The 23,318-nt window shown below is 39.4% G+C and overlaps 2 protein-coding genes across 5 annotated transcripts; one reads left to right on the forward strand and one right to left on the reverse strand.

The window, feature by feature from the left end:
• Window positions 1–422: 422 nt before the first annotated feature.
• On the reverse strand, window positions 423–6,384 carry LOC122040497 (thioredoxin-like protein AAED1, chloroplastic). Of its 4 annotated transcripts, none has more exons than XR_006128633.1 (10): window positions 6,125–6,384; window positions 5,426–5,567; window positions 5,304–5,349; window positions 4,886–4,945; window positions 3,804–3,840; window positions 3,491–3,570; window positions 3,264–3,355; window positions 2,494–2,554; window positions 2,231–2,342; window positions 423–864 (listed from the first exon to the last, which is right to left on the reverse strand). XR_006128633.1 is itself a non-coding variant. In XM_042599834.1 (10 exons), exons 1-9 carry the CDS (start codon window positions 6,324–6,326, stop codon window positions 2,283–2,285), a joined length of 780 nt encoding a protein of 259 aa, XP_042455768.1. In that variant the 5' UTR covers window positions 6,327–6,384; the 3' UTR covers window positions 423–864; window positions 2,249–2,282. The 4 variants fall into 4 exon arrangements, 3 of the variants coding, with proteins under 3 accessions (XP_042455768.1, XP_042455769.1, XP_042455766.1); XM_042599834.1 differs by having other exon boundaries at window positions 2,249–2,342; XM_042599835.1 differs by lacking the exon at window positions 423–864 and having other exon boundaries at window positions 2,096–2,342; window positions 5,426–5,552.
• Window positions 6,385–15,787: 9,403 nt separating this feature from the next.
• Window positions 15,788–18,944, forward strand: LOC122040498 (probable serine/threonine-protein kinase PBL7). Its single transcript, XM_042599836.1, has 5 exons — window positions 15,788–16,058; window positions 16,564–16,772; window positions 17,326–17,515; window positions 17,607–18,001; window positions 18,450–18,944. Exons 1-5 carry the CDS (start codon window positions 15,983–15,985, stop codon window positions 18,663–18,665), a joined length of 1,086 nt encoding a protein of 361 aa, XP_042455770.1. The 5' UTR covers window positions 15,788–15,982; the 3' UTR covers window positions 18,666–18,944.
• Window positions 18,945–23,318: the final 4,374 nt, after the last annotated feature.

A 23,318-nucleotide genomic window follows, 5' to 3' on the forward strand; every position in this document is an offset into this window, starting at 1 on the left:
ATCGAACCTTTTCGATTCGATTCTCTTGCCAGCTCATACAAATCAAATATTTATTTATTTATTTATTTATTTAAATATCACTGAGGCCAACTAAACCAACTGACGAACTTTGAATGGTAAAAGAAAGATGAATTGAATTTCTCGAGTAATTTGTGAATTTATTTAAAAGTTTATTTGTATATTTAACCCTTTTAAATCATCAATCTGCTTACATATATAGACACCCATTAATTATCCAAGTAAATATTGATTATATTATTTATGTCGAAAAGCAAGGAATCAGAATAATCCATTATTCGCTGCCATTGCTCTGTTTTTTTCTCCTTCTTGCAAACCAAAATCGCCGAGAAACAGTAGCGAAATCTGAACAAAAAATCGAAAGAAATCTAGAGAACTGAATCCAAACTCGAGAACAAAGGCAATTTAAATCACAATTTTTTATTCACAAATCATCCCAAATGACACCGCCCTGCCTGCCACTGACTCTGTTTCCAGCTTCCAGTAGCAAGAACAGAAAAAAGAGAAACTATCGTTATCCCTTCCCTTCAAAAACAGAGCCGAGCTTCAAAAAAAACATATACATACATACATACATACACACTCATAGGAATTCACTCTCCTCCGAATTCTCCGCGACTCATCGATCTTCGTCTTCGTCGTCAAAGCTGGAAGTATAGCCGCTCTTCGTCGCCGGAGAAGCCTCGTCGGAGGTGAAGCCACCGTCGCTTCTTTTCTTGAAGGCCACGGGGATGACTGCCTTCGCGATGCCCTTAAAGATCCCGGCTTTGACCTGGCCTCGCTTCGGCAGCGGCCGCCTCCTCTGTTTATTGCTCTGCTCCGAGAAGTTCGAGTGCTGCTCCATGGCTTGAGAGAGAAGAGGGGAGAAGTGTTAGGCATGGAGAAGAGTTCGAGCCTTATTTATGCATGTAGTTGCTTGTTCGGCAAGGCTTTCTTAAGAGAACAGAGGAAGGAAGATGTGGAAACGTTCAAAGGAATACGTGGAGATGTTTAATTTAGTCAACTCGTGGAACTTGAATTGAATTGAGCAAGGTTGACTCATTTGGTTCACACTTGGAACTCGAACTAGTTTAGATTCATGTAACTACTTGAATTTCGATAGAAATGTTCTTGAGAGAGAGAGCTTTCTTGTGGATTTCTTTTGTGGCTCAAAGCATTGATGAGTGGATAAAGATGAAGGATCATTCTCATCTCATCTACTTGTAGAACTTGAATTGAATTTAGAGCTAGATGTCTCGTCTTGTTTAGATCTGGATAACTACTTGAATTTCGATAGCTTATTGAAGATAATAACGTTCTTGTTGGATGTACTTTGACTGCAAGGTTAGTGTGCAAGACTGGAACGGGGAGATGAGAAGCTGCACGTGCAAATTATAAAAAGCCAAATCTAAATCAATTGTTGACTGTGGCAAAGAAACATGACAGCCTGGCGAGAATCTAATGATAGATTTGTCGCCCTTGGGAAAACTTTGAAAAGGTCCAGTCAACACCAACTTAAAACTAAGTTTGGAAAAAAAAAAAAAACTATTTTTTTTATGCCCTAAAAAGGTGAGAGAATAAAGATAGAATAGCAGTCAGCACTCAACGAAAGAAAACTTTTTATTTTCTCTAAAAAAAAATAGGAAAGATAAAACAACTATTTCGGAAAAAAAACTAAAATAAATAGATAAATAAATAAATAAAACACAGAAAATAAGATTCTTTGCTACGTAATCTTCCAAAGGAAGAGCCACAATTGGAATTGTACTCCTATTAATTTAAAAGGAAAAAAAATAGAGGAAAATTTGATTGGAAAAAGTGCAAATGATCGACAGTGTGTTCTTTTGACTGGTGTTTTCAAGATCAAAAGCCTTTTGAATCCACGAGGGAAAAAGTTCAAAGAGCTCTCCCTGTTTACCACATTAGAAATTCAACCGAGAAGACACGAAAATACCTCTACGTCAAAATTTTTTATTGTTCAAAAGTTTGTCCGTCGAAAATCGGGTGGATGCATGGAATTGAGGGATAAATTTAAGACCAACCGAGGGGGGTTAGTCAAGTGTTCATGGTTTATGATTTTAAGATTTAGGATTTAGGATGGACACAATCATGCACAGCCTTGGTGTTGGATTCCTTGAAACATATTTACACATAAACATGACTATTTATATGCAGATGTGATAAATTTGGATATGAGTTTAAACTGAAATATACTCTCTTAAAGAGATATTACCGTCGGTCCATCGCGTACCGTAAAACAAGTAGGTCAGTTATCCATCCTTTTCTCATTGACAGCATGCTTTGATAATATCTTCGATAGGTGGATCATCTCCAGCTTCCTTATCCTACAATGCGCGAAAGCAGATTACTAAACAAACAAACATGTAAATCCAACAAGGGACAAATAAAATCTAGATGACGGGGCATGGAGAACTCACCGAGGATGTTGCGAATACAAATTCTAAAAACTAATTCAGTTGGAGAAACAAAATTTACCTTGTGGATGTATGAGATGTTGTTCACACCAGGGCCTGCTATGATTATGCCTCCTTGTTGCCTGTACAAGAAGAAAGAACAGTTTGTAATGCACAGGTCAACCAACAAAGTTTGGATAAACATGCCAGCTTATTACACAATATCAAAATTTGAAAAGCAATAAGAAAGGTCGAGAAATACATGATTCATGGTCAGTTTGATAAATTGACTATACTTTGGTCAAACATCATTAATGTAATTTGGTGTATAAATCTGCAAAGATGTTACTTTGCTCAGTTTCACTCCGTAACTCAGCAATGCGACACTGTTGATTCTATTTAAGAAACTGGAACCTTATACCAGGACAGGACCAACCCTAAGCTTTTGTCTTCCAAGTTTATTTAGTTTTCATAAAATTTCCATGAGAAAATCAAAACCCATCATACACATCGCATAGTCTTACATGCAACAAATGAAACAAGCAAGCACTTAACTTGTAGTAGAGACAACAAAGGAAACTTAGTTATACAATTACATTTAAATTGTGTCATTTAAGGAATTAAAATTTTATATGAAAACAGTATGAAAGTGACTATGCAACTAGGAGCCAGAATAGGCCACCACAGAACCAGGAAAATGTTAATTGTCAGATCTTTTCAATTTGCTTTAATTTTTTATCGTCCTTAATTCTTTTTAATGAAGTTCTACTAATATAAAATGACATCAAAGTCCAGGATAAGCAACAGATTTCCTGTATTTAAAAAATGAATTGTCTTTATAAATCAACATACCAACCACCTCTTTCAACTGTGTTCTTTTTAAATGACAGCTCCCAATCCTGTCTATAGCCTTCTAAGTATAATTCTAGGATCTTTTTACCAGCCTGAAATTACCAAGATGATAAATCAGATACTACAAGAAAAAATAGTTCTGGAAAGAGAAAAACCTTATATGATTGATGAATTATTTACAGAATATTGAAGGAATATTTTTTGAGTTAAGAGCTTCAACTACATACAGATGGAGTAAAAGTTGTCAAAACGCCATAAGCAAACTTGATTGCATCATAAGATGAATGGGTAGGATCTGCATAAACTTCTGCATGAAGGCATTTTCATAGTTAAAATCAAATCAACAGATATAAAAAATAGGCAGGTAATAAAAATATCATAAAAATCATCTTATTTCATCTGCATAATCAATCAGTTTCTACTAGATAAGAATATGCAATATACCCAAACATTGACTATTTTTAAGTGTTTAAAAGAAGTGTAAAGCAAAGATGATAACAAACAAGAAATATAACTTTCTTACTATCAACAGAAACATACCTCCTTCAAATTTGGTTTGCTCAATAAATGCCTTTGCCTGTACCAGAATTGTCATAATGGACAAAATAGTTAAACCAAAAATGATAAAGTTGCTGGTAGATTTTATTGTTGTTGCAAATGAAATCATCTAAATTATTCTCAACACAACTTAAGTTTACATATCAATTGCACTAGAAAATGTGGAATATTGCCTAAAGAATCATGATACATTTCACTATTTTCTTAAATATGTGGCTTAGAGAATGCACAAGCTCACTTGGAGCACACCCTTTATTACCTTCTTCAAATCAATGAAGCAATATTGATGGTGTCATTGGTTTGGAGATATTATTTCTCTCCTTAACATTTTTATATATAATCTGTTGGGGTTGCAAGGTTGCAAACATAGTCCCACATTGAAAACACATGAGAAAAATCATGGGTTTATAAAGAGAAAGATATCTCCATTGGATGAGGCCTTTTGGATATAGCCCAAGAGCAAAACCATGAGGGCTTAGACCCAAAGTGGATAATATCATGTAATTATGGAGATATCTAAATTCTTTTCGATCCTACAATTGGTATCAGAGCCCGGACGGACTGCCAGAAGGTTTAACCGCCGACTGTGCACAAGAGCTATGGTCTGATTGAGCCATGTGGGTACAATATTGACCTCGAACAAAGAAAGTGGGGGCTCCTATGTTCGGATCAAGAGGACCAGACACTAGGCAGGAAGTCCTAGTAGGTCGGGTGGACTGAGGGGCAGGAAGACCCAGTTCTTTGTTTGAGGGGGGGATTGTTGGGGTTGCAAGGTTGCAAACATAGTCCCACATTGAAAACACATGGGAAAAATCTATCTCCATTGGCTGAGGCCTTTTGGGTAGAGCCCAAGAGCAAAACCATGAGAGTTTAGACCTAAAGCGGACAATATCATGTAATTATGGAGATATCTAAATTATTTTCGATCCTACATAATCAACATTTACACCATTCCCATAAGTTAATATGGAGTCATAATCAAAATCACATTCTACGGTATTAATTTGATTAATAAATTACTCTGATCCAACTATGATGACATGGCTTACCAATTGTTGTCATACCTGTTCAACGGTACCAGGCCCAACCAAAACAAGTGCGACTCCGGCTGCATCCATGAGCTCCTTGAAATAGCAGCCACAAAAATAAGAATATAGGTTATAGATGATCATTGATGCATCTCATTCAGTTATAACATGGACTTTAGGATTAAAATGATATGCAATCTATTAAGAAATTTATGAGCTACAGTGCGCAGTGGCAATATGCACAAGGAACAATAAAAAATAATGACACTACTTTCCAGATCAAGTATATACAACAACCAATGTAGTTTCTTTCAATAGATATTACATGCATTGTCCAGAGGCACATACTTTGTCATACCATACAAGATTTTTCTTATTGATATCATCTCAACCAGTTACCTACTATGATCGTGGCAAATTAATTTCATCTTCCAGGAACATTTAGTTGCAATACCTTTTTGGAAGCAAGAAGATCAGCACGTTTACGGCAAAAGACACATCTGGAGTAGCAGAAAATTATTGATTCTTCTCTGTGCTAACTCAACATAAAATAATGAGCGCAGAGTAGTAGATCACCCAAAATGGCGTGCAAATGCAATTACAGCTTTCCTATCTCTCCACAGATCAGTTATGCGAATAGCTTTACCAATAACATCAAAAACTTCTACATTTTCCAGGGAATTTGTGAGGTCTTCATAAGTGACTGCAGAAGCACCACCTGTTGTCAACGTATATCATGAATAACAAAAATATATTTTGCAAGCTGAAGAAGTATGCAAAACAACTGCATAATCACCCCCAATCAACGTGGGAACTGGGAAGTAAACGCAAGACAACTGCCTAAGAAACTTACCAACCAAGCTAGTTGGCACCTTAGTATAATATCAACAAACGCAATACAAATTGTTTCCTACAGACAAGTTAAAACAGTAAAAAAAGTGATATTCCTCAATCTTGATAAACATAATTAATCAAAGTCATAAAGTATATGGTATCCATCCTTTCCCAGTATACCCTGTGCTTCTATGATGAGAAGATGAATCGAATTCAGTTAGCGAATAAAGGCAACAGATTCCTAGAAGTTTGATGCGAAAATCTAATTCAATTTAATAATTTATTATAAAAATTGATCTTTAACAAAAAAAAAAAATTAAAAAAATAATTGTTGAGCACATAAATAAGAAGAATCATTGCAAATCGAAAGCAGCAGGCACAGGGATTGCGACGGGTAGAGTGAACAGGTTAGGGATGAAGAGGTTAGGGTTGCAACGTCACCTATGGGCTCGGACACTGCAAAGAGAGGAGGGAAGAAGCGGGAGCACCGGATCCTCTCCTTGGGGGGAGAGAAGAGGCGGAAGGCTTGGTCGAAGTTACGAATTCTCGTAGCAGTAACGGAAGCGGAGGATCGGCAGCGCATGAACCTTTTCCCGGCGAGATTGGCTGTCGCCGGCGAAGTAGCTCGAATGGGCATCGCCATTGGGGATCGGGGAAATGGCACCACAAATTTGAACAATCTGATAAATAATAAATTACCGTGCCACGTATCTAACGTTTCTGCCTATCCTAATTATGTATCCACTTTTAAAATTATTAAATCGAATAATCCATATACTTATTTTAACCCTTTTTACCGTTCCCAATCTATCAATTGAGAATGATTTTGTGACTTTAAATTTTAAATTTTAAAATCTAATTCATATTAAAAAAATATTATTATCAATATATTATCTCAAATTAATATTTAAATATATATATATAATCAAAAGAAATAAATAAATACATTCGAATCACGTTCATTAATCAGATTGGATCAAAATTAATTGATAGACCTAAAAAAATTCGAAATGACATGTAACTAGGTACTATATGTTTATCTAATTATCTTAATTATATTAATATTTTCAAATATTAATTTGATATACCATATTGAGAATAGTAATTTTTTAACATGAATGTGTCCAACAAATATAATTCGTGTTAAAAAAATCATCCTTTAAATATATTAGGTCAAATTGATATTTGAGAGTATGAATATAATTAGGAAGTCTAGACGAACACATAGGGTCTAGTTCCATATCGAGCTCTTTAAGTCCATTAGCTCATTTTGACCGATTTCGAGCAAAATGGAAACATGAACCTAGAGAGTGCAGAATGAGATGAAATTAGGTTTTATGTTTTCGTCTAGTTCTCCTGATTATATTCATACTCTCAAACATTAATTTAACCCAATATATTGAAATAAGTAATTTTTTTAAACATGAATCAAATTTTTCATGTACATTTGTGTTCAAAAAATCATTACTCTCAATATAGTGTGTCAAATTGACGTTTGAGGGTATGAATAAAATTAGAAAAACTAGACGAACACATATGACCTAATTCCATATCATTCCGAGCTTTCTAGGATCATTAATCGATTTTGGCTTAAATCGGCTCATATATAGAGAGTTCGAAATGACATTGAACCAGACTCTATGTATTCATCTATTTCTCTTAATTATATTCATATACTCAAATATTAATTTGACCTATTATATTGAGAGTAGTGAATTTTTTAAAACAAATTGAACTTTTAAATCAATTAATATTTTAATAATCGATTTAATTAAGATATAATTCATCAGCACAGTAAGATCCTGAATCGATTACTACAATGTAGCAATTATTAATCATTTTTAAATGATTGATTTGTATTTAAAAAATCATTACTCTCAATCTATTATGTCAAATTAATATTTGAGAGTATAAATATAATAAAGAGAACTAGATGAACACATATAATCTGATTTCATGTCTCTTTAGGTTCATCGACAGTTTCAGACAAAATCAGTTTATCAACCTAGAGAGCTCGAAATAATATGAAATCAGGTCTTTTAAATTTTCTAATTATTTTTATACCCTTAAATATTAATTTTGTACAATAATACATTAGAGTAATGATTTTTTATCATAAATCAATCATTTAAAAAAAATAATTAAGTGTTATAGCAATTGATTCAAAATTTTACTATATGGAGGAACAATATCCTAAATCAATTGCTACATTATAATAATTAATTAGGTTAAATATGGAGAAGTAAAATAGATATGAGATACGTACTAATTTGGAAACTTGAATCAAGATATTTTGGAAATTCCATCTCCGTAATTTGGTAATTTGAAACTGTTGGAGCAATCTAGGTGCCCTAAGTTTTGATGTTTGGGCAAAGGTTTAAGTTAGGTTTATTGTTGTATTTGATATGCATTGTGAGTGTGCAGGATACAGGTACAACAAGGAAAGTCCAAGGGTGAGTCTTGGCGGTGAAAGTCCAAGCATGTAGTCTTGGCAACGTAAGTCCAAGTGTGATCTTGGCAAAGGAGGAAAGTCCAAGGATGAGTCTTGGCGGTGTAAGTCCAAGCATGTAGTCTTGGCAACGTAAGTCCAAGTGTGACTTGGCAATGGATGAAGTCCCGGAGGCACGACCTCTTGGCAAAGGAAGACCCGACAACAATGACAAGGCCGATGGAAGCTCCAGAAGGCAAGACGTGAAGGATGGGGAGGCATCCGAGGGACGCAAGGCTGATGGAGGAGGCTAGAAGGCTAGGTCTAGGTTGGTCGAGCGAGAACGAGTGCTAAGTGAATGTACCCGAGGTAAAATCCTAGAATTAGGGGTTACTGTAGCGTTACTGTAGCATTACTGTAGCAGTAGCAGAGCCGTTGAGATAGCCGTTGGGCTGGCACCAGTCGACTGGTGCAAGGACCAGTCGACTGGTAACGGGCAAATCAGGTTCTGATTTGTTCCAAGCTCTATAAGAAGGAGCTTGGTATGGCCGGCCAAGGTGACGAAATTGGACTTGGTTAAAGTCTAATTAGTAGTCTATTTGTGCTCAAGAGATCTTTGTGTGCCAAGAGATCTTGGTTGGAGTTGTGGTGAAGTTTCTCCACCCACAAGGAGGTTGAGCTAGCCGGAGTTTACCGGGGACTAATCCACCGACGGATTGAGGGATCGTCCACCTTACGGACACGCCGTGGAGTAGGAGCAAGTTATCTCCGAACCACGTAAACACCTTATGTTAGGGTTTGTGTTTGGTTTGTTGTCTTCTTCCTTCTTGTTTTTAAGTTAACTTTCGTATTTGTTAGTTTGTTTTTGTATTCCGCTGTGCACTAACATTATAGGAAGTAAAGTTTTGGGTGAGACACTATTCACCCCCCCTCTAGCGGACGTCAAGGTCCTAACAAGTGGTATCAGAGCGAGGCCGCTCTTCTACGGACTAACCGCCAAGAGAGCAAGAAGCTAGAGGAAGAAGAAGATGGAGTCCGAAGGACCGCTCGGATGGGATATCCGAATTCCACCTCCGTATGATAAAGAAGACTTCAATTATTGGAGGAAGCGGTTGGAGACATGGTTCCAAATGGATTGGAATCAATGGGTTGTCTTGAGTGACCCATTTGAAGCTCCTACGGACAAGAAGGGTAAACGCCTCCGACCTCGGCATTGGACCGAAGAGCAACGAGAGCAATCGGAGGCGGACAAGGAGGTAACGAGAATTTTACATAATTTACTACCTTCTAATATCATTGTGAGTGTAGGTGAATGCACAAGTGCATGTAATCTTTGGAAAAAGATCATTGCCTATCATGAAGACCCGTCACAATTCCAAGGAGTAGAGGAGTCCAAGGAGAAGGGTTCATTGGTCCAAGAAGAGAATGACCAATCCGATGTTGACATAAGGTCAACATCCGAGGAGGAGAAGGAAGATGAGGAGGTATCATCCACATCTTCAAGGGAGGAAGAAGTGGAATCATCGACATCTTCAAGTGAAGAGGAAGAAGAGCAATCCAAGGAAGAGGAGATCTTGGAAGCTCAACCCTCCACCTCAAGTACCAAGAAGAGCACAAAGGACCACTTCAAATGCTTTGAGTGTGGTAAGATGGGGCACTACAAGAGTAGGTGTCCTTCACTCAAGAAGGTAAAGGAGGTAAACCCTCAACTCACTAAAGTTAATTTAGAAACTAATGTGAGTTGTAGGAAGAAGAAGAAGGAGGAGAAGAAGCACATTAGGTGCTTTACATGTGGTGAGTGGGGTCACTACCACACAAAGTGCCCAAGGAGAGGAGAGCTCAAGAAATTGGTGCACTTGAAGAAGTGGGAGAAGAAGAGAGCTTCAAGGGTAAGGGAGGTAAATCCTAACTTGAATGCTAGTTCAAATTTAAATCGTTATAATACTATTTATCATGAAAATAGAATGCATGATAAATCTAAGGATAAATATATCCCTCCTCATGCTAGATTTATCACACCTAAGGCTAGGAAGGTAAATAACAATTTAGGCAATAACTCTAAGGATTATAGATATATGCCTAGATATAGAAATACTCATAGGGGTCAAGAAAAATCCAAGTCTATGGATTCAATGACGGAAAACCAAGTCTTGAGGTCAAGACTTGATAATTTAGAAAGAACCCTAGCAAGAATGGAAAATATTCTTAGGGGTCAAAATGAGCATAACCTAGGAAAAGCTAGACAAGAGCCATCCAATGGCTATATAGGTTTGGGATACAAACCTAAAGCCAAGAAGGATGTGACTTCCTTTCATAGGGTTCCATATAGTTATGGGACCAACCCTAGGTTTAGTGGTCAAGCTAAAAGTACAAGGGAAGTTGTCCCTAAGAGTACTTTTGCAAAGACCAATGTGACTAAGACTTCTAAGAAGTCTAATAATGTCACAAAGAAGGTCACAAGGGAGGTCATCCCTAGAGTTGACTTAGTAAAGGTGACTAAGGCTCCAAAAAGGCTAAACAAAGTCACAAATAATGTTACAAGGGGAGTTAGCCCTAGAAGTGACCTAATGGAAGTGACCAAGGTTTCTAAGAAGCCTAGAAAGGTCCTTAGGAAGGTATCTATGGAAGTCATCCCTAGTGAGTACCTAGAGCATCCAAGGAGCACCAATAGGTTTTGGGTTCCTAGGAGCATATTCTCTACACCCTAGATAGGCTAGAGAGTGTCAACTCCAATTGGAAAGGTAGTTAACCCAACCTTTGTAAAGTTGACACTTGAGAGCATTTTCAAGGTTATTGTTAACCTTTGAAAAAGAAAAAGGTTATTGGGTTACTCTTTGAAAGAGTAATATATGTGTCAAAATTTGAGGAGTTAAATATAATTTAAATTGACACACTAGAGAGAAGCAAAAGTAATGCCAAATTTGGAATTCGACATTTTCTTATGGAATTAAGGGAAATGCAAACCTTAATCCAAATTGTCACTCTTGGAAAGAGTAACATGTGCCAAATCTTAAGGAATTATGTTTGAATTAAATTGGCACAATGTGGAAAACATAAGAAATACCAAATTGGGGTTTGGTATCTTCTTAGGGTAATTAAAGGAAAATCTAGGTCCTAATGTAAGATGTTTACTCTTTGGAAGAGTAAAATGTGTCAAACTTTGAGGTTTTGAACTTAATTTAAATTGACACATTTAGAAAAGGATAAGAAATACCAAGTTGGAGTTTTGACATTTTCTTAGAAGGTTAAAGGCGAATCTAAGTTTTAATTTGATTTCATTTACTCTTGGAAAGAGTAAAATGTGCCATACTTTGAGGAATTTGTTTAACTTAAAATGGCACAAATTTAGAAAGAAATTAAAGAAATGTCAAGTTGGGGTTTGACATTTTCTTGATAAAATTAGGTAATCTAGGGTTAAATTTTGAGTTAGCTAGGGATAAGAATACTTAGATAGGTAATCTAGGTAAATTTTATTTATGCTAACTTACCATGATTATTTGTCCATCATATGTCATGACATTATATTTAGCATTCACATTTTATTATGAAAAATACAAAAATACCATGTCATGTCATACATACATCATGTAGCTATAACATGCTTTGCTTTTGAAAATTGTTTATTTTGATGTATGTCATTAATCATCATGCAGTATGTCAATTTCCTTGTGATTAAGGACAAAAGACATTTATTATGTATGGAAGTGTTTCAACAAGAGGGATCATATCAAGTGACAACCTAGATGGATGATCATGATTTTTACAATGCCTAGATAGAGATGCATGATCCCTTAGTTTAGGGCAAGACCAAATATACATCTCACAAAGAACTATAAGGTGACTTGTTTGTGTTTTAATACACGTTAGATACAAGTGAGATGTTAAGATGGTGAACAAAACTCAAGATGTTGATCTAGTGCATCTTGTTGAGTTTTAGGTTCATCAAAACACATAGTTATGTGTCTTTCAATCATTGGGAAAGCTAATGTACAAGTCATGTGCATTGAGCCCAAAGAACGTGGTTGGATATTGGTTTTGAAAATGATTTCAAAATACTTTTGAAAAACCTTTGTGAAGACTATCTTTTGATAGTAATCATCATTGAAAAGTTAGACACAAATTAGGAGAAAACATTGAAGTTTTCAAGAGTTTTCAAATTTGTGTCAATCTTTGAAAATAGAAAGTATTTTCATAGAAAACTATTTTTCCCTGATAAAAGTATACCCTAAATAATGTTTACATGAGTTTTCATGATGAAAACAAGTATGAATTGGTTAAGAAAAACTAGAGTGAAGTTTCGGTTGAAGTTTAGTTTCATTATTGAACTTTGAACCTCAAAACTTCGAGTTTTGGTTTTCCTAATTATTTAAGAACCCCAAGTCATTATTAGTGCAATGATAGAAGTTTGACCATATTTTTAGAGGGAGTTACTATTTGAAAACATAAAAATCTTTTCCAAGACCAAAAGGAGGTCAAGTGTTAAGGTAGCACATGACATTGGTAGGAGAGGTGTTACCAAGGACAAGGGAGAGTCATCCAAGGTCAATAAGAAGGAATATGCTAGGGTAGCATATAATTATAGCAAGGATGAGGTGTCCAAGATTAAGGACAAGAAGAAATTAATCAAAGACAAGGTGTCTAAGGTTAAGAATGTGAATTTAGTAGTCCAAGTGTCACCCGAGGTGCATCGAAGTGGCCTAGCCATAGTGGATGAGTCACCAAGGGAGGTGACTAAGGTTAAGATTCCTAAGGATAGGAAGAGCTTTTGGGACCCATGATATATGGGTTATCAAATGTGCCAAGTGGTTAGGAGACAGACTTTAAGTCTCTAACCTAGTGGGTTGGCACAATTGGGATGTGTTTCATGCATGAAAATATGATATTAGGGGTCATATTACATAAAAATTAATTTTTGATGTATAGATGTCATATAAACCCATGCTAGGGAAGTATTGTGATTTAGTATGGGCAAATACATCAAGAGGAAGCCAAAATTAGGACTTTGGTCAATGTTCAATTGAACTATTTAGCTAGTTTTGAATTTTGTGTCAATCTTGGGATCTGTGATAAATATATTTTTATATATATTTTTCCCAAGTAGACAAGGGTACAATAGACCTCTCCACAAAATTTGGGGATTTTTGGAGGTCTAGGGAATTTCTGGTGCATTTCTGAAGTTTGCCTGAAAAGGTTGATTTTTACAGAAATAGGGTGCCAGTCGACTGGTACAGATACCAGTCGACTGGTAACAGTATTTTTGAGCACAGAATGTCTCTGTAAGCTCATTTTTTCGATATCAGTCGACTGGTGATGATACCAGTCGACTGGTAACAGTAGATTTCGACCACATAATGCTTCTGTAAGGTTCTGTCGAAGGGGGCAGTCGACTGGTACCTAGTTCAGTCGACTGATACCAGCCTAAAAATGTTTTTCAACGTTGTTCTTGACCGTGTCAACTCGTTTAAATGTATGAGATCCATGGGGGATAAATACATGAGTTTAGGATCAATTTGGATGACATGTTTTCAACAATTGGGATATTGTTGGAGCTCTTTTTGATGTATGGCAAAGGGGGAGAAGTCTAGGTTTAAGTGAGAAATCTATACACCTTTGTAAGAAATCCTAACTCGAGGGAGAGCTTAGGTGAAGGGGGAGTGATTGTTTAGGCAAAGGGGGAGAAGTTTACCTTTGCGGGAAATCCTAGCTCAAGGGGGAGCTTGGGTGAAGGGGGAGCCTAGGGATTTAGGTTCCATTATTTATGCATGAGTTGATTTGCATATTTATTTGCATATGTATTGCATTTATGTTTCCCTAACTTAAACAGGTTGCCAAACATCAAAAAGGGGGAGATTGTTGGAGCAATCTAGGTGCCCTAAGTTTTGATGTTTGGGCAAAGGTTTAAGTTAGGTTTATTGTTGTATTTGATATGCATTGTGAGTGTGCAGGATACAGGTACAACAAGGAAAGTCCAAGGGTGAGTCTTGGCGGTGAAAGTCCAAGCATGTAGTCTTGGCAACGTAAGTCCAAGTGTGATCTTGGCAAAGGAGAAAAGTCCAAGGATGAGTCTTGGCGGTGTAAGTCCAAGCATGTAGTCTTGGCAACGTAAGTCCAAGTGTGACTTGGCAATGGATGAAGTCCCGGAGGCACGACCTCTTGGCAAATGAAGACCCGACAACAATGACAAGGCCGATGGAAGCTCCAGAAGGCAAGACGTGAAGGATGGGGAGGCATCCGAGGGACGCAAGGCTGATGGAGGAGGCTAGAAGGCTAGGTCTAGGTTGGTCGAGCGAGAACGAGTGCTAAGTGAATGTACCCGAGGTAAAATCCTAGAATTAGGGTTTACGGTAGCGTTACTGTAGCATTACTGTAGCAGTCGACTGGTGACTGTAGCAGTCGACTAATGCACTGTAGCAGAGCCGTTGGGCTGGCACCAGTCGACTGGTGCAAGGACTAGTCGACTGGTAACGGGCAAATCAGGTTCTGATTTGTTCCAAGCTCTATAAGAAGGAGCTTGGTATGGCCGGCCAAGGTAACGAAATTGGACTTGGTTAAAGTCTAATTAGTAGTCTACTTGTGCTCAAGAGATCTTTGTGTGCCAAGAGATCTTGGTTGGAGTTGTGGTGAGGTTTCTCCACCCACAAGGAGGTTGAGCTAGCCGGAGTTTGCCGGGGACTAATCCACCGACGGATTGAGGGATCGTCCACCTTACGGACATGCCGTGGAGTAGGAGCAAGTTATCTCCGAACCACGTAAACACCTTGTGTTAGGGTTTGTGTTTGGTTTGTTGTCTTCTTCCTTCTTGTTTTTAAGTTAACTTTCGTATTTGTTAGTTTGTTTTTGTATTCCACTGTGCACTAACATTATAGGAAGTAATGTTTTGGGTGAGACACTATTCACCCCCCTCTAGCGGATGTCAAGGTCCTAACAGAAACTTTATCTAGCAAATTATGCGATTAATGAGAAAAGATCACTTTGCCCCTCAAAGTTTATCAAACTCAACACTTCGCCCTCTCATAGTTAACAAACATTAATTTATCCCCTGTATGTCTATCAAAATTACCATTTCACCTCACCCATGGTCTAAAAATATCAACTTATGTCCTAAAATTCTCGAATCCATTTTGATCACCCCTAAAATATGTTTATATAAAGAAAAATAAACATACAAGAATACTCATAATTTAACTTATAATTTATAAAAAAAAGGCATTATCATTATTGATAACTCAAGAAATAGTACGCCAATCTTTTGTAATTTTCGTCGTCCTTGTAAAGTCATGCCAACCAATAGAGGATGGAATCAATCATGGTGCTCTCATGTTTCCCCATAACGTCTTATTATCGAGCCATGTGAGACAAATCAGATTTATCTTGTTAATCGATGAAAATTTTCATAAGATCGAATCGATCACCCCAGATTTAATATTACACAGCCTGATTAATAATGTGAGAGGGAGGGGAGAAGCTTAGGCTAACAACTTAGGCTGATTGAGTGGACAAGTTAGATTGTTTTCTTTTACATAACTAGGCTGCAAAAACCGAAACTGAAAGGGACCTTTTTGTAAAACAAAACTATAGGGAGCCCATTGGAAATTAATGAAACCCAGGGGCTCTTTTAAAAATGTTGCGAAGAAGACGAAAAAGATTTTGACTTGTCTTGACGCATTTGATGGACGCGCTTGTTAGGAGATGGCTGTTGCACTCGCTCCAACGGTACAAGTTCCCCGTCAGGGACCTTCCCATATTAAGCCCTTCCTATTTCTCCTCCTTCCCCTCGTCCCATTCTCTCTCTTGCTTCAATCGCCGGAAGCGAGCCGCGAGAAGGGCGAGGGAGAGGAAGGAAGGGGAGGAACATCCGTCGGGGCACCGCCATGGGTTTCTGCATTCCCTGCACCAAAGCGCTGACGGCGGACGATTTGGCTCAGCAGATCCCCCACCCTCCGCTTGGTATTCCGAAAAATTTTCTACCTGAAATGCCCCACCTTTTTTTTTCCCCTCTCCGATTTGATTATATTAGGGTTTCTTCCGCCGACGACGGCGGTCCGGATGGTGAAATCTGGTGTCTTCCTTGAAGTCACGGTTTTTTTTTCCCTAAAGTTCTGATTTTGAGCAATGCTGAAAGTTTGTCTTTTTATGCATGTTTCTGTTCTTGAATTCCTGGTATAATCTTTGTTCTTCAAGGGATTCAAATGTGATGGGGCTCCTGGTAATTGTTGTTTCCCGCTATTTGTAGACGTGGAATTTGCTTTTGGAATCAAATTTCTTTCTTGTGGGAAAAAAAAAAAAACTATCTGATTCACATTAGATGATTGTTAGTGTCATGCCATGTAAAACTAAATATGATCGGTTGTTTATGGTTTTTTTCGGAATATGTGATCTTTGATCAGCTTGTGCCTTTTCTTTCCATTGTTGATGGGGAAATTAGTCATTCCTCTCTTTGTCTAACTATCAGGAAAATCCAAGTCAGATTCGAAATTCTCATTCGACTGGAAGAATAAAGGTTCAAGGAAGATCTCAAAATGTGGCTCTTCGCACATTTCTGCCAAAACATTTCCGTTTAAAGAGCTGGCTGAGGCAACTGATAATTTCAGGGATGATTGCCTCTTGGGAGAAGGAGGATTTGGTCGAGTTTATAAAGGCAGGTTGGAAAGCATTCAACAGGTTAGTTTTTGTGAACATTTACTTGTCTGTTCCTTGGCCATCAAGTAAATTTGTAACTTGTAAACCAGTATTTATATCTTAGCTTCGAATAATAAGCCTAAACTTTGAATATCATTGTTTTGAAACACAAATTTAACCTATGCAATACTTTCCGCAGCAGCCATCGCACAAGGTAATTGATCATTGGTGCTGATCCTAAAAGTTTGTATGAATAGTTTTCTTATCTCCCTTCTCTTTTTCTTTCGATTTATAACAAATTGGTATAGTATATGCATACCGTAAGATATGAACAGTAGGAAGTAGAATTCTTATCAGTACAAAACTTATATGATAAGAAAATATATTTGTGGATGGAATCAAATATGTTGTATTTACAGAAAAAGGTATTTGAATTATTGGGGGTGTAAGTGTGGCATTTATTGATCCCCCACTTAAGGAAAGAGTAAAACAAGGGCACATTTTGAAAAGTTCCTTTGGTTTAAGAAGACTAGTTTCTTGTAGAATACATGATGACCTGCTTTAAGACTAACAATGAATCTGTTTCTTTTGACAGACAGTAGCTATAAAGCAGCTTGATCTCAATGGTGTACAAGGAAATAGGGAATTTATGGTTGAAGTCATGATGTTGGGTCTGCTTCACCACCCCAACCTTGTTAATCTAATCGGGTATTGTGCTGACGGCGACCAAAGGCTTTTGGTTTATGAATATATGCCACTAGGATCCTTGGAAGATCATCTTCACGGTATGCATAAATAGTTCATTTAGTGTATTTCTGATTATGAATATGACTATATATACATTTTGACTGACAATGAAGGCCATGTCAAATGCAGGAGGCCTTTCTTCAGATAAGAGGCGGCTCGACTGGCACCACAGAATGATAATAGCTGCTGGAGCAGCAAAAGGATTAGAGTACTTGCACGATGTGGCAAACCCTCCTGTGATTTATCGTGATTTAAAATGCTCAAACATTCTACTCGACGAGGACTATAACCCAAAGTTGTCAGATTTTGGTCTAGCAAAACTTGGTCCTGTCGGCGATAATACTCATGTCTCCACCAGAGTGATGGGCACATATGGGTATTGTGCTCCAGAATATGCAATGACTGGACAACTGACACTTAAGTCGGATGTTTATAGCTTTGGAGTTGTCCTTTTAGAACTTATATCCGGAAGAAGAGCAATGGACAATTTTAGACGTCCAGGCGAGCGAAATCTTGTTTCGTGGGTAAGTACAATGATCTCTTTTTGTTTCCTTTGTGTGTCTTTTTCTCGTTTAAATATTATTAATCACCTCTATTTTGTTTTACCTCAAACATTCAGTTCAGTTAGTATTTGCAATTATCATGTTCAGCCTTTGAATACTTTTGGCTGTTATACCAAGATGCCTCTTTGGCATCATCATCTCTAAGCCACAACAACATGTGCGAGTTTCAAGTGGATCTAGGTAAGCTATCTCCTCCGGCTATGCCAAGAGGTCGAAAACCTTGTATGACATCTTAGTTTAGTCCTGCACGGTCAGTTGTGATCTAATAAATAGGTTTGTAAATTTAGATGGATGTCATGAGCTAGCATAGTTAGATTGCGCAATATGAACTACTCTTAACTTACTTTTCCAACTAGAATTACTTTGAATGTTTGTTCAACCTTGGTAACCATGCTCTTTTTGGCTGCAGGCGAAGCCATTGTTCAAGGACAGGAAGAAGTTTCCACAGATGGTTGATCCAATGCTTCAGGGTCAGTACCCGATACGGGGCTTGTACCAAGCAATTGCCATTGCTGCAATGTGCGTTCAGGACCAGCCGAGCTTGAGGCCTCGGATAGCCGATGTTGTATCAGCTCTTTCTTACTTGGCTACACAAACTCACCACCACAAGAACCAATCCACTTAGAGCAGTCTGCCCTCATCAGCACCTCAACTGGACAGAAACCAAGCAGTCGATCCAAAAGAGATTAACAGTGGGTTCGTAGAACCGAGCAGATCATTTGAATTTACCCCCAAACACTCTTTTGTGATTCCTAAACTGTTTGTTTAATCCTTCCTTTTGACTCTTTTAGCTTTAGGGTCGACAAATTTTCATTGCTTGATGTATAAATTGATCATTGAGGTGATTCTTGGTTCTTGTATAACTTCACCTATTTTCCATAATTTATAAAGATCATTGAAGTCATTGTGAGTAGTGATGGTTTGCTCTGCAACATTGTAGTGTTTTTACTTTCACTGATCTCGCGAAACCTTCCTTAAAAAACTTGAACTCTAATGAGATTGACCCGTGAACATTCATGAACAAGCTTAGAGTATAGGATCGTTTATTCGATATAGACAATGTGCAACCTAGAACTTGTTAACAAGCTTCAAACTAAAGCAACTATAAGGGCAAGTTATCGAGATTGTGCTAGTGCGAATTTTAGAGATGTTCCTTAGTATATCTAATCGTCCACTTAAGTATGACTCGTATCGCAGAAGGTATAAAAGTTTACTTAACTTCAATATGCACTCAATATGCTCATTATTTAGGAAAACTAAAGGTTTTAATGTTTGCATGATTGTTAGTTTAGTCGATAAAAAAAAAAAATCAATGGTCGCTAAAGAGTTATCGACGAACACTTTTATCTAGGCTTTTAATTAAAATTAGGATTGCAATGGCTCAAAAATACATTCTATTTTGTCAGATCGTAGGTCTATAAATGAATCAAATATTTATGAATAAATTTGATGTACAACTTAGAGAGTATTTGGTAGAGCTTCTACTAAGTGCTTATTAGATTCTAGCGGAAGCACTTTTGAGTGTTTAATTCAGCTTTTATAATTTTTACTTAAAAGTTAAAAAGTAAAAACTTTGATATTTTTTTATTGCCATTTATGTTTATAGTCTAAAATTATAAGTTGACATTTATGTCTTTAATAAATTTATCATTTTATATAATTATCATCGTACTTTTAACTTAAAATAATAATTGGTGTGGATATAGGTTAAGGGCAGAAAAGGAATTAGGAGAAGAGGGAGGGATATTTCGATCATTTTACTGTAGCACCTCTATTTAAGGGGGGCGGGTTTTTTGGGGCTCGTTCATGAAAAAGGGTCGCCGCCACTACGAGGAGGAGGAAGGAGGTCGCTTCCTTTATATTCGACACCGGTCACATCCGACGCCGGCAGCTCTCTCTTTCTCCCTATACTCCACTATTTTTTCCTCTCTTCCTCCTTCCTTAACGGTCAGCATAGCCACGCTCTCTGAAGCCTCCTCTGACTCCTTGCGCACACGGCACCTCTAGGCCGATGTCGTCGTAGAGCATAGTTGCCACCTCGAGAGGCCTTCGGCGTCACTTGCAGCAGCCTCCTCCTGAGCCCGCCGACAGCCTACTGCCCTCGTCATCGCTCATCCGACCGCCTCTACGGTGGACTGCCTCCTCTCCCCCTTTTAGCTCACCAGCAGCCCCAGCGAGCAGCCCACAAGCCGACAGCCCTTTCTCCCTCTCCACATCGACGCTGCAGTGTCACCTCTCCCCAATGCCACAACCGTACCCCTACACCGGCTCCCCTCTCTTCCAGCCGCCACCTCCAGTGACAGCCCTCGGTCGACCCACTGTCTTGGTTGACCACCCTCAATCCTCGCCGACCCATGACCTTGGCCATCCATACAGTGTTACTGTCACTGGTAGCAGTCCAGGCGTCGATTTCGTCCCTGTTCCAGCTTTATGTTGTTGTTGTTGTGTTGCGGCCTTTGTGCTCTTGTTACTGTCCGGCACTTGACCTGTGGTTATCCTGGCTCCTGGGACCATTATTGTACCCCGACCTACATGCTGCTAGTATCTACCGGCCTGCGTGCCAATGTCTTATCCAGGCCTGCGTGCCGATATTATATCCCGGCATGTGTGCCGAGGTCCAATCTGGTTTCGTGTCACCGCGTCCAGTTCCGCGTCGTCAGATCCAGCTCTCCTCAGCTGACTCACATTCATCTACCCTTTAGGGTCGTGACGACTCGATCAGCATTGCGACCAGCTCACCGACTCATCCGAGGGCGCCCCCCGGGCCAAGGTACGTTCTCGTACTCATTATCCGTTGTTTCGTTGTTCTACTATTGTTCGGCTGCTTATACATTCGTGGGATCCACCTCTTGCATCGAGGTACCAGGGACCGGGCCAATCCGGTCACTGGCTGCAGGTAATGTTGACCAGAGCATTTCTGATGACTTGGTCAACACAGAAAACAGCTCACCCTCTGGGCCATGGAGATGCGGTCAACATTCCATACACGTCGTACCGACAGTTCCGTCTTCTCAGATTCCCGACAGGATCATATTGGCGCCGCCTGTGGGAACTTCGCCTAATCTGAAATGTGAAGACGAACGACGTCGGAAAATTCTGTTATACTCATGACCTTGGTGGGTTTCGATGAGCATATCATATTCTCCTCACTTCACGGGTATTCGGGAGTCGAGAAATTGAGTCAAATCCTCTGCTGGTCGGTATGTCAGTTTTTCCGTTATATTTCCTCTTTCGATCATAGGATCTGCTATAGTTTCTAGATCGAAGACTCCCGTGTCGATCGACCAGGATTATATTATGTTAGAGCCACGGGCTCAATGTTAAAAACTCCCGTGCCGATCAGCCGGGATTATATTATAGTAGAGTCGCGGTCTCAATGTCGAAGACTCCCGTGCCGATCGGCCGAGATTATATTATGTTAGAGCCGCGGGCTCAATATCGAAAACTCCCATGCCGGTCGATCGGGATTATATTATAGTAGAGTTGCGGTCTCAATGTTGAAGACTCCCGTGCCGATCGGCTGAGATTATATTATAGTAGAGCCGCAGGATCAAGTCGAAGAATCCCGTGTCGACAATGTCGAAGACTCTCGTGCCGATCGGTCGGAATTATATTATGTTAGAGCCGCGGGCTCAATGTCGAAGAATCCCGTGCTGATCGATCGGGATTATATTATATTAGAGTCGCGGGCTCAAAGTTAGAGACTCCCACGCCGTAGAAGCACCAACTTCACGGACGAATGCCAACAAGCAACTCAGTCGAAGAAGCTCACACGAAGCTTCGGAGCTCAGCAAAGCTCAAGAGCACAGCTTTCAGAAGAACAGCAGCTCAGTTCAGAGGAGGAAGAAGAAGGAAGAAGTAAGTCATCTGTAGAAGCCCTCAGCCTCTTTTATACCTGCATCCACCTGCGAAGAAGAAGCCAGAAGACAGCAGAAGACAGAAGACCGTTGTGAGCCAACGGATGGTTCTGGACCGATCTGTCCTGATCGGTCCCCAGACCGATCCCAGCTCTCCCAGCTCTCTCACAGACAGAGAATCGCACTCGTCTCTTGATCGATCGATCGTGGAGACCGATCGGACTCCTGCGACGGTCCCCGATCGACCGTTCACTCACGAAAATTGGCTCAACTCCTCGATCGGTCTCCCCGATCGATGACTTACGTAACCCTTCATTTGTTATCCGATCGGTCACGGACCGATCGATCTCAGCGTATCGCTGGATCGGTCACCAGACCATCCCTAAGCTCCAACCCTAAACCCTAAATGGTCCCGAGAACGAGCTACCGAGCCCTCCCTTGACCTAGTCCGGAGAACGAGCTACCGAGCCCTCTCCGACTTCGTCCGGTCCAGAGAACGAGCTACCGAGCCCTCTCTGACCACAGTCCGGAGAACGAGCTACCGAGCCCTCTCCGACTTTCCGTGCCAAGTCTCCAACTTGGTCTTCTCCGTGCCAAGTCTCCATACTTGGACTTTTCCTCCCTGTTTGGACTTTTCACCAGATGTCTGGTCAACCTTGACCCATCTGGATTTCCCTTGCCTGGCTTCACTCACTAGGACTTCCAAACTGCCTAGCTTCACTCACTAGGTCTTTCCCCTGCCTGGCTTCACTCACCAGGTCTTTCCCAAGCGCCTAGCTTCACTCATCAGGACTTTCTCCAACTGCCTGGCTTCACTCACCAGGACTTTCACTTTCACCTAGCTTCACTCACCAGGACTTTCTCCAACTGCCTGGCTTCACTCACCAGGACTTTCTCCAACTGCCTGGCTTCACTCACCAGGACTTTCACTTTCACCTAGCTTCACTCACTAGGATTTTCACCTGGCTTCACTCACCAGGATTTTCCGACTGCCTGGCTTCACTCACCAGGACTTTCCGAACTGCCTAACATCCCAGTTAGGACTTCCCAGTCAAGTATCCGGTCAACCTTGACCTACTTGACTCTTCTTCATCCAACCTGATCAGACCCTGATCAGACCCTGATCAGTATCTCTCCGCATGGACAACTGCACCTGCATTGTCCATGTCTACATGTCTTTCTGTATTGTCAAACATCGAAACCATGACCAAGGTTTACGCTTAGTCAACTAGGTCAACCTTGACATACTGGAAATTGCACCAACAATCTCCCCCTTTTTGATGTTTGACAATACCTTTAAGTTAGGTTAATCCAATAGCCTCAACTTTCTTCATGCCACTAGGTAATGAAACATAAGTTACAACCTTACATTCTCCTTCTAAGAAGACAACCTCCTTCTTAGATAATGAAGGCCTAACTTA

The sequence above is a fragment of the Zingiber officinale genome, chromosome 2A (assembly GCF_018446385.1).
Source record: "Zingiber officinale cultivar Zhangliang chromosome 2A, Zo_v1.1, whole genome shotgun sequence".
Lineage (NCBI taxonomy): Eukaryota > Viridiplantae > Streptophyta > Magnoliopsida > Zingiberales > Zingiberaceae > Zingiber > Zingiber officinale.